Raw genomic sequence first — 18350 nt, 5'->3', positions numbered from 1 at the left:
GGGGAAATGGGAGACATCTGTAATACTATCAACTATAAGAAAATATACGAATGACCAAAAAAAATAAAATAAATGTGTTAAAAAATATTTGTCACGCGGAAGAAAGATGAGGTAGCTCTGCTTTGTATTTATTTAAAAAATAAAAATTGGGATGGAGGAGTGAAGTAGAACTTGCAAAAGAGTATCTACAAAAAGAAACATGCAAGCCCTGGCTAGCGTGGCTCAGTGGCTGAGCGTAGTCCTGTACACCCAAGGTCACCAGTTCAATTCTAGTCAGAGCACATGCTTAGGTTTCAGGTTCCATCCCCGGGCAGGGTGCATGTAGGAGGCAAATGATGTTTCTCTCTCTCCCTCTCCCTTCCTCTCTAAAATCAATAAAAACATATTTTTAACAAAAGAAAGATGCAAGATTGACTGGGGACATGACAATTAATGCAGCATATAGACTTGAACTCGACCCTGTGTTTGAAAATTATAATAAACAGCATTGCCCTAACCAGTTTGGCTCAGTGGATAGAGCGTTGGCCTGCGGACTGAAGGGTCCCAGGTTCGATTCCAGTCAAGGGCATGTACCTTGGTTTCGGGCACATTCCCGGTGGTGGGTGTGCAGGAGGCAGCTGATCGATGTTTCTCATTTATGTTTCTAACTCTCTAGCCCTTTCCCTTTCTCTCTGTAAAAAATCAATAAAATATTTTAAAACAAACAAACAACAAAACAACACGGCATTGTTGGGACGGTTGATGCAATACAATATATATTAGGTAATAATAACATACTAGTTACATTCCTGAATTTGATCATTGTCCTATCGTTATTTGAGAGAATATTTTTATTCTTAGGAAATGCACACTAAATATTAAAGGGTATCGAGCAAACTACTGAGGTGGTTCAGGAATACATACATGCATAAATAGTAGAATATGTCATAAATGGGCAAATGAACACGTGACCCTGGATCCTCTCTCACAGTGATTCAGACATGGCTCATGGCCGTACTCACCTGTAATGCTTATAGTACTAAGTCTCAGTTCTAAATGGTGGACAGCTGACTATATCAGCATGTGATGGGTTGACAGTATTGTATCAGTGTGTTTTCTTAATTGATTGACTAGTTTTAATCATATGGAAAATTACAATCTCTTGTTTAATACATGAATAAATTGAATTTTTTATAGGTTTAAGCTGAATTTTGGGACATGGCCACTGCTTCCCCAAGGTCTGACACTAGTAATAACCACAGTGGAAGGTTGCAGTTACAGGTAACTGGTAAGTTACTTCCATAATAGTGTAAAATAGTGGTTCCCAGGTAAATCTTTCTTTCCATCTGAATTCAGCAGATTTATTCCATAAGGATCTCTTCCTTTAGATTCATGCTATAGTGTATTTGTTGCAACAGGCCTCCATGGTAGACACCCTCTAAAGGTGTTTTATTTGTCCAGTAAGTATTTATGGGACCTGTGCTGGGTGTGGAGAAGATAGGTCCTCTTTGGTAGGAGAATTTGGGTACTGCAACTAGCATCATCGAGTTGGCCCTTAAATGATTATTTGGATAGAGAAGGAAGCTGAAGGCCTTTTTCATCCATTTAGCCATCCATTCAGTCATTGGGCAAATATTTGTTAAGTAGAGTTACACATGTGGCAACATACGCCCTAGTTCTCTAGGGATTTGTGGTGGGACAGTTACCATGCAGAGTGATCGTTAACTGCATGCAGTGAGGACCTAGAAGAAGGTGTCGTAGGTCCGCTTGGGATTGCAGGGGCCTATGGACATACAGAATGTATAAGAGAAGGACTCACAGAGGGTAACACTTGAATTTGTGCAGGAGTAATCGGAGTTCATCTCCAATTAGGTTGGCAGGAGAGAGCATTAGAGGGAACAGCATTTGCAAGAGCATGTAAGAGCCTTGGTTAGGGGACTTTAGATAATTCATTCTTATATGTTATATATAAATATGTGTAGAATTTTTAGTATGTGTTATGTAAATATATATATAAATTATTATAAATGTGTATGTGTGTATATATACACACGTACACACTCAGTGGAATTCTAGGTAGACAATGAAATGAAAGAAATGAGTATGCGTACCATTAGGAGCCATGTTCTAAGAGAATATTGTTAATTGAAAGAGCAGGGCATGGAATAGTGTGTAATGAGCTACCACATGGATGTAAAACAGGAGGGGCTGTGTATGCAGCTCTATGCCTTGACCACTAGAAGATTTGCCTCAGGAGGGTGGGAGTCAGGCAGGGTAAGAAGGAGATGCCCTGTGGTTCCCATGGCACTCATTACTGTGAGGTCAGTTGTTTCTAGTTTAAAATGAACAGGTTAGAAATGCTTCTTGTCTTAGAAAGCAAAGCACAAATCCTGAGTTTGTGCTGATATCAAGATAGCAGAAAGCACCCAATCAGAACAGGGGGAAAAATAAGAATCTAAGAAAATGAGGATAGTTCAAGGAGCCTCTGGGACAACATCAGGCATAACTACATCTGCAACAGAAGTAGAAGAGAGAGAGCAAGGACTTGAGAACTTATTTGAAGAAATAATGACTGAAAAATTCTAGCACCTGGTAAAGGAAAAAGGAAGTGCAGAGACTCCTAAAGAGGATGAACCCAAAGAGACCTAGATATATAATGATAAAATTCCAAAGATTAAAGACAAAGAAAGAATCTTAAAAGCAGCAAGAAAAAATGCAGTTAGTTACCTACAAAGGAGCTCCCATAAGACTCAGCTGATTTCTCAGCAGAACCTTGCAGGCCAGAAGTGAGTGGCAAGACATATTCAAACTGATGAATAGCTAGGCAGGGCTTACAACCAAGACTACTCTACCCAGCAAGGCTGTCATTTAGAATCAAAGGACAGATACATAGCTTCCCAGACAAGAAAATCTAAAGGAGTTCACCACCACCAAACAAGTATTATAAGAAGTGTTAAAGTCTTGAAAAAGAAGGAGGGGTGAAGGGAAGAAGGGGAAGAAGAAGAAGGATAAAAAATGTGAATAATAAAATGGTGAAGCTACACACCTATCAACAATTACTTAAATGTAAATAGAATGAATGCCCAGTCAAAAAAACATACTGTGGCTGAAGGGATAAGAGAACAAGACCCTTATCTATGCTGCCTGCAAGAGACCCACTCCAGATCCAGACACACGCAGACTGAAAGTAAAGAGATGGAAAAAGGTATTTCATGTAAATGGAACGAGAAAAAAAACAAACTTGAGGTAGCAGTACTTCTGTCAGACAAAATAGACTGGAAAACGAAGGCTATGAGACCAGAAGGACCCAGCAATTCCACTTCTGGGTATTTATCCGAGGAAACCCAAAACACGAATTCAAAAGACCTATGCACCCCTATGTTCATTGCAGCATTGACAATAGCCAAGATATGGCAGCCACGTAAGTGCCCATCAATAGATGAATGGATAAGGAAGAGGTGCCACATGTATACAATGGAATGTGCCTTAGCTATAAAGAATGAAATTTTGCATCTATAACAACATGGATGGATCTAGAGCAGCGGTTCTCAACCTGTGAGTCGCGACCCCTTTAGGGGTCAAAAGACCAATTCACAGGGGTTGCCTAAGACCATTGGAAAACACATATATAATTACATATTGTTTTTGTGATTAATCACTATGCTTTAATTATGTTTAATTTGTAACAATGAAATTGGGGGTCACCACAACATGAGGAACTGTATTAAAGGGTCGCGGCGTTAGGAAGGTTGAGAACCACTGATCTAGAGGATATTATGCTGAGTGAAATGGGTCAGACACAGAAAGGTAAAAGCCATGTAATTTCACTTATGTATGAAATCTAAAAAACAAAATAAAAGAACAGACAAACTCAGACACAGGTAATATTTTGATGGTTGCCAGAATTCAGGCTCATTGGGGGCTGGATGAAAAGGGGGAAGGAATTAAGATGTGCAAATTGCCAGTTATAAAAAGTCATGGGGATGTAAAATATAGGAAATATGTCAATAATATTGTAATAACTATGTCTGGTGTCAGATCGGGTGATCACATAGTGTAATCACTATGTTGTACACCTGAAACTAATATATTGTGTGTTAACTGTAACTGAAAATAAATTATTTTTTAAAAAGAAAGTAGGTTACTACAGTTGACTCTTGAACAATTTGAGGGTTAAGGGCGTCAATCTCCTAAGTAGCTAAAAATCCAAGTATAACTGGGTTGTTTGTTTGTTTTTAAGAGATAGAGAGAGACAGAGACATCAGTTTATTGTTTTACTTATTTTTGTATAATTGGTTGATTCTTTTTTTAATATATTTTTATTGATCTCAGAGAGGAAGGGAGAGGGAGAGAGAGATAGAAACATCAATGATGAGAGAGAATCATTGATTGGCTGCCTCCTGCACACCACCATCAACTTAAAAATTAGCTTGCTATATTTGGTCAAACATTTACTTGTAATTAACTCACCCCTAATGCCTTGGCAGGGCCATATCAAATGATTTTTTAAAAATATGTCTTTATTGATTTTAGAGAAAGGGGAAGAGCAACATAGAAACATGGATGAGGGAGAGACATTGATCGGCTGCCTCCTGCACGCCCCCCACTGGGGATTGAGCCCACAACCCAGGCACGTGTCCTGACTGGGAATCGAACTAGTGACCTCTTTGTTCATGGGTTGATGCTCAGTCACTGAGCCACATCAGCTGGGCCTACATGTAACTGTTGACTCCCCCAAAACTTAACTACTAATAGCCAACTGTAGACCTGAAGGTTAACACATATTTTGTATGTTATTTGTATATATACTGTATTCTCACAATAAAGTAAGCTAGAGAAAAGACAATTAAGAAAATCATAAGGAAGAAAAAATACATATACAATACTGTATATGTTTATTGAAAACAAACTAAGTGAACCGCACGGTTTAAACCTGTATTGGTGAAGGGGCAACTATAGTTGCTCAGGGCTGGGGAAAGGGGAGTTGGGAAGAAAGGGGTGTTTTTTGGGGTGGTGACTATTTTTAAAAATTGATTATGGTGGTGGTTGCACAACCACCATGAATTATATACTTGAAGTGAGTAAACTATATGGGTATGTGCAATATATTTCAATAATACTGTCAAAATTCAAATGGTTCTCAGGCATTATCATATTCATGTTTTGGTTTTTTTTGGTTTGTGTGTTTTTTTCTTTTTTAAAATATATTTTATTGATTTTTTTCAGAGAGGAAGGGAGAGGGATAGAGAGTTAGAAACATCGATACGAGAGAAACATCGATCAGCTGCCTTTCGCACACCTCCTACTGGGGATGTGCCCACAACCAAGGTACATGCCCTTGACCGGAATCGAACCTGGGACCTTTCAGTCCACAGGCCGGGGCTCTATCCACTGAGCCAAACCAGCTAGGGCTATCATATTCTTGTTGTAGTGGGGTTTTTTTCATTCTATCAATGAAAAGAGTTTGAGTTGCACAAGTAGCACCGTTTCATTTTCATTGATTTATTAGTATAAATACTGCTTTCTGGCTACATATATTCACAGTGATTGTCATGTTTCTGTTAGTTTCTAGTGCCAAACTAAAAAGAAAAAAGAACTGGTTTGGAACAGCAATCTATACAGAAGTAGTTGTAGATGGAGAAATTAAGAAAACAGCAAAATCCAACAGTTCTTCCAATCCCAAGTGGGACGAGCAGCTGACCGTGTGAGTACCGCAGAGGGGACGCGGCCTTCAGAGGGAAGTGTGCCGCTTGGAATCTTAAAAATTAGTATCTCGTAGGAAAGCTTCATGGTAATGACTGCTGTGTTCCAGTATGAATAGTCAATTCAAAGTGAAAAAATTGTGGGTTAATTTCCTTTCCTTTACAGAAGAGGCGAAATAATTCTTGCTTTAGCTTCATAAAGTAAAGTATTTTCATGTAGCCATATTTTCTCTTCCTGTCTTGCAAAAAGAAATAGAGCAGAAATCAATTATTCTTAATTTTGGCATTTCTGAAGTACAATGTTATAAATTTGTGTATTAGAACCAGTGCCATCAATTGTCTTAAATGTTGAGAAATTTGTTCAAATAGAAATAGTTATTGTGAAGCCTCAGACTCTTTTTAAAAAATATATTTGTATTGATTTCAGAGAGGAAGGGAGACAGAGAGACAGAAACATCAATGATGAGAGAGAATTATTGATTGGCTGCCTTCTGCACGTCCCCTATTGGGGATCGAGCCCACAACCCAGGCATGTGCCCTTGACTAGAATCGAACCTGGGAATCCTCAACCTGCAGGCCGATGCTCTATCCACTGAGCCAAACCAGCTAGGGCAAGCCTCAGACTCTTGATGTATAGGTGGTATTTTGGTTCGCGAAGTACAAAAATTCTTATTTAGCTTTTAAAGTGCTGATGTACTTGAAAGTAAGTATTGTTTTTGTAATTCAAGTAGTTTACTGTTTCATACAGTATTTTTTACTCAAACTGAATCCTGGCTTTAAAAAGTAATTGAGGTAAGTGATGTAATAGCCATGGGCACTTGAGTGACGCATGTCCTTGCTTTGCTCATCCCGCAGGAGTGTGAGCGCACAGAGCACGCTGGAGTTCCGGGTGTGGAGCCATCACACCCTGCGGACGGATGCTCTGTTAGGAAGAGCAGCTGTGGACCTGAGGCAGGCTCTGTTAACACACAACCGAAAGTGTAAGTTTTGTTCTAACATTTGCTTCCGTAAAGTCTCTCTTAGACACTTGGAACGTATCTTGGAACCCAAAGGCTAACAGGTAGCTTGTGTTTCTGAGGGAGAAGTTGTCATGCCTGGGAGTGGTGTCGCTGACCCGGGAAATGCTGCCCCCAGGTCACGGGTGTGTGGGTGCCGGCCTGCTCGGGCATGGGGGCCTGCGGAGCTGTGACTGCAGCACAGCCTCTGAGTCCAAGGTGCTTGATTTTGATTAGAAGTCATAGGAAATTAATAGGACCCTAGACAACCTGACGAATTTTAAAAATACACTTATGATTGATTATATTCTTGGCTGCCTTTCATTCAACCTCTTGGCTTAGCACGTGGCTTGGGTTTTTGATAGGCATCAGTTGAGTGAGCTCTAGTTCAATTTGGGGGGTATTGTGGGATTAATTTTTATTATCATTTTTAGACATATTTTTATTGATTTCAGAGAGGAAGGGAAAGGGAGAGAGAGATAGAAACGATGAGAAAGAATCATTGTTTGGCTGCCTCCTACACGCCCCATACTGAGTATCGAGCCCACAACCTGGGCATGTGCCCTGACAGGGAATTGAACCATGACTTCCTGGTTCATAGGTCGACGCTCAACCACTGAGCCATGCTGGCCGGACAGACTTATTTTTAAAAAGCAAACTAACAAAAACTGCTTATGAAGCAAATAATCCAACAAAGACATTCCTGTCACCACAGTCAAACGAGAATTCACTCACTGGCCTAGGGGAACAGGTTATTAATAAAAGGGTATTATGTTTTGGAGGTGTGTTACATCCAGAAAGTGTTTGATGATCGGCACCTGTGTGAGTGGAGTCTGCATGTCCCGAGGCTCAGGTGCAGGGCTGTGCGGCACTGCTCTCACTTGCCACAGAGAACAGGTGTTCAGGGCGCGGTCGGAGAGGAGGAAGCTGAGAGAAGGAGCAGAGAACAAACTGACGCCGGCCACCCACGGAGGAGCCCTGGGCCCACGTGTCTGCAGAGCTCTGGGGCTTCCGGCAGGACCCTGGAAACTGGTGGAGCGAGGGGCAGCTGGGATACGGTCCTCGAGGCAGGCTGCCGTGGGGAGGTGGTCACTGGAACCAGAGGAAGCACTGTGGGCCGAGATGTTCTAGAGCAGCGGTTCTCAATCTGTGGGTCGCGACCCCTTTGGGGGTCGAATGACCCTTTCACAGGGGTCGCCTAAGACTATCAGAAAACACATATATAATTACATATTGTTTTTGTGATTAATCACTATGCTTTAATTATGTTCAATTTGTAACAATGAAAATACATCCTGCATATCAGATATTTACATTACGATTCATAACAGTAGCAAAATTACAGTTATGAAGTAGCAACGAAAATAATTTTATGGGTGGGGGTCACCACAACATGAGGAACTGTATTAAAGGGTCGTGGCATTAGGAAGGTTGAGAACCACTGTTCTAGAGTAATTTTAGGGACAGAGGGACACTGTATGTCCTCGTGGGGAATATTGTGAGAGCGATTGGAGATGACATTTATAAAACTGTAAATCACAAACGTAATAGGATTTGTAAGCAGCTTGAAAGGCCTCTCTGTTCATCTGGGTTTTCACTGCTTTCCACTGTCCATAGCCAAAAGTCAGAGTTCAGTAGAGCCTCACATGCAACCTGGCTATACGTGAAGCATGGAGCAGCACTGGACACGTGAGCACACACAGGCTCACTCATGCCCTTGTCCCCAGCAGCTCCCGACTTAACCGCTGGGGAACCTGTTTCTTACACATCTGAGTTCATATCCCCTGTGCTCCCCGGTGTTTCATGGCACTGAATTTCTGATCATGGATGAGTGTGGCTGTTCCACTTACTCAGCAGCGCCCCCTAGTCTTGACAATGAAGCAGGCTGTGGGGTGGACTCAGTATTTTTGTCTAAATGCTATTGGAATGTAACTTTTTCTAAACTACCCTTATCTTTCAACATAAATTTATTTAAACATGCCCTAAAGCCTTTTTGGTACAGGGTGTAATAAACAATTCCCAAATAAAAACATAAAGTGTAGTAACCCTCTGTAACTGAAGAGACTCCGACTGTCATTCTGGTGTAGGGATGACACGTTTTCTGTAGATCATGGTCCACCTCTCTCTCATCCTGAACTATTTTTTATGTGTGTTGTATGGAGCTGAAACGACTCTCCTTATCTCATTCTTTCATTAGTAATGATGCTCTCTGTTAGCTCTTTGTCTTTCATTGGACAGATATTTATAGTAGAATCACCTAAAAAAAGGATGAACTACAAAGACTCTCTCAGAGAAGACAGAGGAGGAGCAGAGGGACCGGGTGATAACAGGTTGCACTTCCTTTTGCCCCCTGTCCTGAGCAGAGCCCACGCTTCTCGTCTCCGCTCCCAGGGCCGGATATGGCCACGCTGGTCTGCTGGGGGGAGTATGTCGTTCTCTCCTGGCTTTAGAGTGCAGAGTCTGCCTGGCTCGCTCACACGGCTCTCCGGAAGCTGTTGTGGCCCGTGGTCGTGGCTGGGCAGTGTCTGTGCTGCGCAGGGGGCGGCACTAGGCACAGGCCGCAGTGAGCACTGAGCGAGGCTGGTGCAGCTGAGGAGCCGGCTCTGCATTTCACCTCATTTAATTCATGTCAATGTCTGCAGCCCATGGGCCGCTCCTGCCTGCCCTGTGGGCCTGCAGCCCGCACTGTTTTTATTATGTTGTGTTTCAAAACCAGAGTCCATTCCTATTTGTTTTTTAAAAATAGCTTTCCTTTATTTTTGTTTGTTTGCTTTACGTGTTTCTTTTGTAGAGTTTTAATTTTTCAGAGTCAGTATCAGATTGGCTTTCTTGTAAGGGTCGATTCTGGAAGCTTCTTAATTCATTTTCTTAAGTGCTCGTCTGAAATCTGTGTTTTGCTTTAGGAAAATTCCCAAATGTAGCTGCTTCTAAGTTCCTCTCACATTGGGATCCCTGCCATTCGCTGCGCCGTATTCCTATGAGCGTCCTTGTTTGTGGGCGTCATCTCGTTTCTGCTCACGTGGCCTCCCTTCTGTTGGTAACTCCTGCTTTGCTGCCTCCAATGTTGTTTTTTACGTTTGATGTTTACCATTATGTTTCTAGCTTTCCTCATAGCATATGTGAATCAATGCATCTTATTGCCTTTAAGATCTTAGAAATATTCCATACAACTTAAGGATTTATTCTTTTGACCTCTGCAATCTTTTAAATCAGACCTGAGTTGCTCTTTATTTTTCCATTCACCAGCAGCTTATCCTCCTATTTCTAGTTATTTGTGATTTTTAAAAATAAAACTGCCTGTGTTGTTTTGATGTTCTTGATATGCTTGGTGCAAAGCTTTCCATCTTCCTAGAAGTGGCATATTCTACCTGTGGGCTCTGATAACTTGAGGAAAGTTAGAAACCCATAAATTAATTATATTCTTACTTTCTTAGATCTAGGACTGTTTCTGACCCCCGCCCCTCCTCTGCTGTGATGTGAACCCAGCAGTCTCCACATCAGGATGTTTGTCCTTGTCAAGGTCATCGACCCACTTTAGGTTTATGAGGCGAGTTCCTTCCTGTCCTCAAGGCCCTGACATTTTGTTCTCAAACATGTCTATTTCCACATGTCCTTTCTCCTGATGTATTTGGGGGAGGGGAGGGGAGGGTGGTGGACTGATTTGAGTAGGTCATCTCCTGCTTTTGAGGACGTTCACCTCTTCGGCCTTCATGGTGTCGTGTGAACACAGCCGCCCACAGCCTTCCTAAAACCCACAGCCAAGCCAGCATCAGGATCTGTGTGTCCCACGGGGGTCCCTGCAGCTTCACCTCAGCCCCAGGGGCTCCAGGCCCAGGCCTCGCCGGCTTAAGGAGGAGCCTGGGCGGCGTGTCCAAGGCCGTGGCCCAGACAGCCCTCTCAGACACGGAACGCTTGTGGTCTAAGCCTCGTTTTTGCCCCAATTAACCTTCAGTTGCGTGTGCAGATCACATGAACACCAGGCTGAATGATGGACGTTCATTCACTGGCTCTGCGGATACACGTGGTGTTGTAGCTTTCTTTTCTCTGTGTCATCAGGATTAGACACCTATGTCTGAGATGATTTCTCCCTCTCAGCCCCACCGGTTCTTAAATTGCAAAGGAAAATGCCTCTGTTGTCCGCTATGACCAGAGCCAGAGGGAGGTTCCCATCAGCACTGCACTGCACAGGCAGGGCCAGCCTTCAGAGGGAGCAAGGGAGCGAGGGAGGAGAGGGGCGAGTGGAACCAGGAGAGTGAAACGTCAGACACGTTGGTGAGAGCATTCGGGCACCTCTGTCCTCCGTGGACACCGGGAGACCGGGCCTGGCCTTCCTGATGACTGCACGGCACGGGTGGCGCTGGACCCTGGAGAAGGACACCCGAGGCGGAGGAGGGACAAGCCCATCTCGGGCAGAGGAGGGACTCACCCTCGCAGCTAAGCCCTTTCTGGTAAAGCTTTAGGAAGGGGGGCTCAGGCCTATACCGGGGGTTCGGGCGTCGTGGGGTGCTGATGGCGAGTTGGCAGGCACTGTGCTGGGGTCTGTTCACATCTCTTACTCCGGGGGCAGAGGGCACGGATGGAAGTATGCTGGGAGTGTGCAGTTTTTGTGGGCCAAGGGGAGGGCTGTTTGAGCAGGTGGCTCGGGAGCCTGGCTAGAGCTAGGTCAGGAGAGTCTGTCACTGTCCCTGGTGGAGAGTGAGAGAGGAGCGTGGGTGCAGGACTGCGTTGCATATTTCAGTTTGAGTCTGACGGGCCACAGCTCTCCAGAGAGGAGTGTCTGATGGAGGAGTCAAACCGAGAACTTAGGTTGTCAAGGAAACCATTTAGAAATCTGTTCAGTTCACTTACACGGGAGCATTCTCTCCTACATTGAACGGCAGGGAAACAGCAGAGAAGCCTTTAGACTGGAGGACAGAGCACAGCGTTAATGTTACTTAAAAACTTGCTTTCAGCCCAGTGTGGCTCAGTGGGGTGGGGGGGGGTGGTGGTGCAGGAGGCAGCTGGTCAATGATTCTCTCTCATCATTGATGTTCCTCTCTCTCTCTCTACCTTCCTCTCTGAAATCAATAAAAATATTTTTTTAAAAGATTTTGCTTTTAGCCTTATTTACCAGCTGATACTAGTTATTTGTTTAGGCTACTAAGTCTTAAGTTCTCTTTTTAGAAATTTACTTAGTGTCAGCACAAACGAAGATACTTTAAAGCTGAGGTATAGAACAGAGAGTGTTTTATATCTGATGATATGAGTGCATTTCTGTGTTAGATTCTTAGGATTGAATGATTAGGTCAGGGGGAATGGGCGGTTGTCAGGCTCGGGCTGTGGCTTGTCCTTCCTGCCAGGCCGTCCTCACCTTGCACGGGTGGGAGGCCCCCACGAGTGTGTGCACCCTGACTGACAACAAGGAAGAGCTTTCTTCTCCGCACCGCTCAGCATCAATGAATCCAGGTCCTTGTTGGTCATTTCTCTTTCATCGTGCATGACTGTCTTACTCTTTGCACATTTTTCTGTTGGTTTGCTGCTTTTCATTCACTAACTTAGAAGAGCTCTTACTTTTTACCTCCCAGTTAATCATTTGCCTCTTTTTTTATCCTGTTTTAATTTATAGAAGTTTAATATTTTGATCATAAAAGTTAATTCATCTTCCATTATGTTTCTGCTCAGAGAACCCTTCTAATCCTGTATTTGGTAGTTCTGTTTTCCTCTTGCACACTTATTACTTTGTTTTTTCTGTAAGTTCTTTTATAGATTCTGAGATTTATCTTGGTACCTGATGGGCAGGGAGCCCGACGGGCTGTGCGTTGGGGCGCACTGGCTAGGTCTGTGCTGGGAGGGCCTGGAGTCACCACCGCTTTGTTCTTGGGCCCTGCCGACCGCCTCGCTCACTCTGGGTCTGCGTCCGTTGCCCTCACGTTTACGTGTGTCGGCCAGCCTCCTGCTTCGGTGTCCCTCCTGCGCATGGTCTGGGTGATAAGTGGAATGTGGCCGCCGTGAGGCACAGAGCCCCCTGGGGCTGGCCTGGACGACAGTGCAGCTTCTGCCTGGGTCTCAGGCTCCTCACAGGCGCTGTGAAGCCCGAGAGGCTGTCCCTGCAGCACCCACCGCCCTCCCCAGCCCCTGAGCACAGAAACTGAGCAATAAGAGGCGGCCGGTGTTATTTTAAGTGACTGTATTTTAGGATAATGTAATACTTAGCAATAAGTAATACAGTGTGCAAGCATTTTTAAAAATAGGTTCAGATGTGACTCTGAGCTAAATTTGAAAGGTGAAATGCCTTAAAAACGATTTTTGAAGACCTTTTGTTTTCTGTGGGGACAGTGTGCGTTTTCGACAACTCCAGGATTCCGGGATACTGCCCTGGTCTGTGCCCGGCTCTCAGAGACCTCGACTGTTCCGTCCTGTGAACACTGAGGAGGGGTTTCTGGGAGGTCGGAGAGTAGCTCCAAGTTCCCTGAGGACAGCACTGCCTTCTTCATCAAGCACCTGTCTGTGTCAGAGTCTGCGATGTGCCATTGATGGCGAAGACAGGGTCTCTGTGCTGTCCTGGGGGCTGCTATGTAGTTGAGAGGGTAGGACCTGCACCCCCAGGCAGAGCCATGCCCATGGCCCCTAGGGCTGGTGTTCAGTGCAGGGAGGGAGGGATGAGTGGGAGTGAAAGGGGGAGCCCGCATCCCCCCCAGGGCTGGTGTTCAATGCAGGGAGGGAGGGATGAGTGGGAGTAAAAGGGGGAGCCCACATCCCCCCAGGACTGGTGTCAATGCAGGGAGGGAGGGATGAGTGGGAGTGAAAGGGGGAGCCCGCATCCCCCCAGGGCTGGTGTCAATGCAGGGAGGGAGGGATGAGTGGGAGTGAAAGGAGCCGCCCACCTAGGGCTGGTGTTCAGTGCAGGGAGGGAGGGATGAGTGGGAGTGAAAGGGGGAGCCCGCATCCCCCCAGGGCTGGTGTCAATGCAGGGAGGGAGGGATGAGTGGGAGTGAAAGGGGGAGCCCGCATCCCCCCAGGGCTGGTGTCAATGCAGGGAGGGAGGGATGAGTGGGAGTGAAAGGCAGAGCCCACGCCAGGCGGCCAGGACACATCTGCTCCCACAGCCCCTGCATACAGCAGGAGCTTGCTGTCCATGGATGGAGAGATCTGAGCTGGCGGATTGCACTGTAATAGAATCCCCCCACACATACAGTGTAGATGAGAATTGTCATGTGATTGCCCCAATTGTATGATTCAAACATGGTAGAGCCCAGTGTTCCATGTTCAGAGTTGTGAGAGAGCAGATGATGTAACACACATGCATACACACTTACACACACACACACCACACCACCCCAACCGGCAGAGCAGTAGGTCCTGGACCGACAGGTGTTTCTAGCAGTGGTGATATTTGCAGAGTGATCTCCAAGGCCCCCTTTCTTTAAAAAGGAGGCCAAAGACAATGGAATGCTAAGCAGCTGTGAAAAAGAAGGATCTCTTACCCTATGAGACAGCACGGAGGGACCTGGAGAGCATCATGCTAAGTGAAATAAGCCAGTCAGATAGGGACAAGTATCACATGGTCTCACTTGTATGTGGAAACTAATGAACAAAATGAATCAACCAACAAAATAAGACCCCAGGCATGGAACAGATGGACAGATCAGGAACTGATTGATGAATCTAAGAGGGGTTGGGGTAGGTGAGAAGAGATTAACCAAAGGACTTACCTGCTTATATGCATAGACCATGGACACAGACAGTAGTGCGGTGAAGGCTTGGCGGGGGAGGGTAAAGGGGAGAAAATTGGGGGAGGACATCTGTAATACTGTCAACAATAAAATACACATGTTAAAAAGCACAGGGCAAAGCAAAGCTTACACACCGAGGGAGAACTGTGGACGATGCTGGTAGCAGCTTCAGGGCACTGAGCTGGGTCCGGGCTGCCCTCACACAGCCAGACGAGCACGCCTAGGTGATGGCCAGCATGCACTCGCCACCAGGGATGGTGGTACAGGCACCAGCCCGGCCAGCAGGGTGGCAGCCTTCCTGGGAAGCCAAGAGTCTGCTGCTCCCCTGCGGCTCTGCCCGGGCGGGTGGAGAGGAGTGAGTGTAGCTGGCCACTCACAGGCAGTGGTGAGCCATGGAGTGGAGGGTGGAGCCGAGGAGACAACTGAAGAGATGGCAGCCAGGGAGTGAGCACTGGTGGAAACGTGACTCTCCAGGCCCTGACTGTCCCAGGCAGTGTGGTCGAGAGAGGTGCCTGGACACGTGCAGGGACAAGCATGACACCAAAGGCAGGGGCAGCTCCAGAGGAAAAGGCATCTGCAGAGGCGTATCAGCTAGAATTCGGAATTGGCTGTGCCAGGAGCAGACGGTGGGGAACACCTTCACGCTGGGAGGTGCAGTGGCAGTGTGAACTGCAGGCCAGCGAGTCTGGGGATGGGCCGGAAAACACACCCACAGACCCGCACAGAGGCCTGCACTGAGCGCTGCCTGCAGGGACTCCGAGGCTATGCCTCGAGAGGCGGTGCAAACGGCTAAGTGTGTTAGGACAAGAAGCTAAATCACCAAATTGCAGGTACTTTGAGTGGAGAGAGGGTGAGTGAAGTAGAATGGAGCCAGTCTGGGTTCTTCAGGTCTGCACCGTTAGCCTAGGTAAAGCCAGATGCCTGCTTTGTAGGGTTCTTGTGTGTGTGTTTTAGCTTTTGTATTTTCTCAAGTTTCTTGAGTCATGTTTGTTGTTGTTTGTGATGTGGAGTGGAAATGAGATCTATGTTGGTACAGATGTTTGGGGTGGGTTTTCTGCAAGATTTTCTTTGATCACGAGGTTTACATATTCTGTGGGATAGAAGAAGGTGCAGCGAAATGACCTTGGGTTCAGGAAGAACTAGGTACCCTCATGCAGGAAGGACACAGTCGGCCTTGTTTAGAGGAAAAGTGTTGTCACAGAGGGACCACTCACTGAGCGCGTCTGTGTCAGGCGTGGGCCACGTGTGTTGTGTGCCCTTGCATTTGGACCTGTGACAGTCCCTTTGGTGTGATGCTCTTACTACCTCCATTTTGCCTGGAGGAGTTGGAGGCTCGAAGCAGCCTGATTGCTCACTCACCACCCAGCTGGGTGCACAGCTGAATCAGGCCACACTGTCCGACTTGGCAGGGATGTGCTGCGGGCACAGGTCTGAGGGGCCTGGGCCGGGAGCCTGTCCGGGCGAGGCTGGGCCTGTCGTCCACATGTCTCTGAGGTTCATGCCGAGCAAAGGGCGCTGACGTGCTGTGGAAGCCTGTGGTGGGGCGAGCAGGCGGGAGGGAGCGGCCTGGGTGGAGGGCCGGACGCAAAGGACCCTCCCCGCGCAGCCAGGGGCCGTCGGTCATGCTGCACGTGCAGTTCTGGTTTCTGAAACATTTTTGTATACAGCAGAAGCTTTCAAATTAGGATTTTCTTTTTCTAGTGGAAAGAGTGAAAGAACAATTAAAACTTTCCTTGGAGAACAAGAACGGCGTAGTGCAAACTGGCGAGTTAACGGTGGTGCTGGACGGATTGGCGATTGAGCCAGAAAATCTGACGAGCTGCAGCTCGGCCCCAACCAGTAAGCTCCTGTGTGTCTGCAAAATTCAGGGAAACATCAGCAGGAGGTATAAAATCCAATTTCTCTCTTTCTCGTTGTTCAGTAGAAATACAGCAGAATGGTGATGCCTTACGTGAGAACGGAGAGCCTTCGGCCAGGACGAGCAGGTAGAAAGTGTCTTCACGCTCGCGGTAAAGTACTGGGCCGTCCCCCTGCCTGAAGGCTTCCTGTAGCCTCAGCTTAGCGTTTGCCTTAGAACTTAGAACGTCATGTTGATTGACTTCCTGAGAAAGCAGTTTGAAAACCCGCTGTATTGAGGTATAATGCACATCCCCCAGTAGCCCTCAGGGGGACACCAGCGGTGGGCCGCAGAGCTGGGGCCGTCCGTCCGTCCGTCCGTCCATCTGTCTGATTTCACAGCGCACATCACCCGCAGGGAGCGCGCGTCTCCACCCGGCCCAGCAGCCTCTAGTCTACTTCGCGTCCCCGGGGTTGTCCTGTGTGGACATTTTATATCAATGCAGTCGTACAACGTGGGACCCTCGGTGTCTGGCTCGCCCATGTTGTAGCGTGTCGGAGCTTCATTCTCTCTTACTGCGAGTGGGCTTTTACCGCCTGCCTGTAGACCAAGTCATCAGGAAGCAGGCTGGCTGGGCGGGGACTGGGGACCTTCCTGCTGTGGGAGCCGCAGCTCCCTGTGGACCCTGGAAGAAAACACGTGGTCTTTGCCCAGAAACCAGCCTGCCATTTCTCATCCTCGCTCACATTTACGTTAGATGGTAATTAAGAGAGGCTTTCTGTGTGCGGTCATCAAATAGGAATAAAAGCATGTAGTAGGTGAAATATAATGGAACAACCAGAACACCTGAAGGTAGACTGGTTGCTGTGAATGGGCCTGCTGGGTGAGAGGCACGTTCCAGCACAGGGTCACCTCACTAGTCGCAGTCCCAGCGCTCCCTGCTCCTGCAGGGCCCTGAGCAGAGAGAGTTGGCTTAAGTAAATGTATTTAGTGTCCATGTTATAATTTACTTGGACAAAATTAAGGACTGAAAGGGCACCACAGTTATGTTCATTAAAATGTATTTGTGTGGTTATGGTGAGAAGTCTAGATCTCACTCCTGGTACAATGGCTTTTAAGGGGAGGGGTGGGATCTGACTTATATTTAAAAAGAAAACCTAGCCGAAGCTGTTAGAGGCACCTCTCAGGGACACCAGAGAGGTGATACCAGACAGGAGCGCCCCCTGAGCCAGCAGGAGAGCTGACCCAACCTCATCCTGGTCTTCTCGTGTAAATGGATTTATACAGAGACCTTGACTGCACTGTGAAAGCCTATTGTTAAAGCAGTTAGAGCATGTGCCTTTATTGAAAAAGCAAAGCCAGCAAACCTATGCATCTGGCTTAGGAAGCACAGACAGGCTCTCAGCTCATCTGAAGAGCAGGTGGGGTGCGGGTTCGAGGCGTTATACACCCTCCTGTCTATAAAACTCCTGCTGACTCTTTGGGTGCAGATGAATTCTCAAGGTCCCTTTTACTTTTACTTTGTGGCCTTCCCAGAATTCATGAGAAGCCCCTGGCAGCCTTATCTTGCCAAGCCTGAGACTGCAGGCTTCTCTGCCTAGGGGTAAAATGGCCCCTTTTCCTTTCCCCTCCCTTCCCTCTGCATCCTCCCCTCAGGGAGGTTTTTAACCACTTGCTGTGTCCTTGGCTGGGGGAGATAATGGCTTGTTAGTTACAGGCTGGCTGCCCATTGCCTCCCCTGTCTGGCCCTGTTTTAACTTTCCTGCCTCAGTGTCCCTGTCCTCCTGCCCTGGGATAGCAGCCAGGCTGCTCTGTGGGAGTGGACGGAGGGGGGTGTGGTGGGACTGCTCTCCCTCCAGGGCTCACAGTGTCACCCAGGCCGGCCACTGGCCACTGCCAGGGAGGGTCACAATATCTGCTTTCGTGGGTGTGGTTTCTGTTTGTTTCCAGTTTCTGTTTATTTGCAGTTTTCAAATGTTGATTGTAAATTATTATTACTAAGCACTACAATTATGAGCTTCTTCTGATCAATAGAATTACAATAGTTTGAAATTGACCTTTTTCCACAAGCATTTTGAAGATATTTCAGAGCATCTCTCTCTCTCTCTCTCTCTCCTCTCTCTCT

General features: G+C 46.5%; 1 protein-coding gene across 13 annotated transcripts in view; it reads left to right on the top strand.

Annotated features, from left to right (window-relative positions):
• WWP1 (WW domain containing E3 ubiquitin protein ligase 1) overlaps window positions 1-18350 on the top strand; it is a 76800-nt gene that overhangs the window by 27179 nt on the left and 31271 nt on the right. For 3 of the 13 annotated variants that reach the window (XM_014528443.1, XM_014528452.1, XM_014528453.1), the window contains exons 4-9: window positions 1177-1260; window positions 3372-3400; window positions 5545-5683; window positions 6537-6661; window positions 16090-16227; window positions 16310-16373. In XM_014528443.1, the coding sequence (XP_014383929.1) occupies window positions 1177-1260; window positions 3372-3400; window positions 5545-5683; window positions 6537-6661; window positions 16090-16227; window positions 16310-16373 (579 nt within the window). Of the gene's footprint in view, window positions 1-1176; window positions 1268-3007; window positions 3185-3371; window positions 3401-3501; window positions 3535-5544; window positions 5684-6536; window positions 6662-16089; window positions 16274-16309; window positions 16374-18350 lie in introns of those variants that run through there. The other 10 variants (XM_014528449.1, XM_014528448.1, XM_014528444.1 and 7 more) reach the window with 9 other exon arrangements.

This window comes from Myotis brandtii, unplaced genomic scaffold (assembly GCF_000412655.1).
Source record: "Myotis brandtii unplaced genomic scaffold, ASM41265v1 scaffold634, whole genome shotgun sequence".
Lineage (NCBI taxonomy): Eukaryota > Metazoa > Chordata > Mammalia > Chiroptera > Vespertilionidae > Myotis > Myotis brandtii.
Note: the sequence above shows the minus strand (reverse complement) of the source record. Positions and strands in the feature narration are given on the sequence as shown.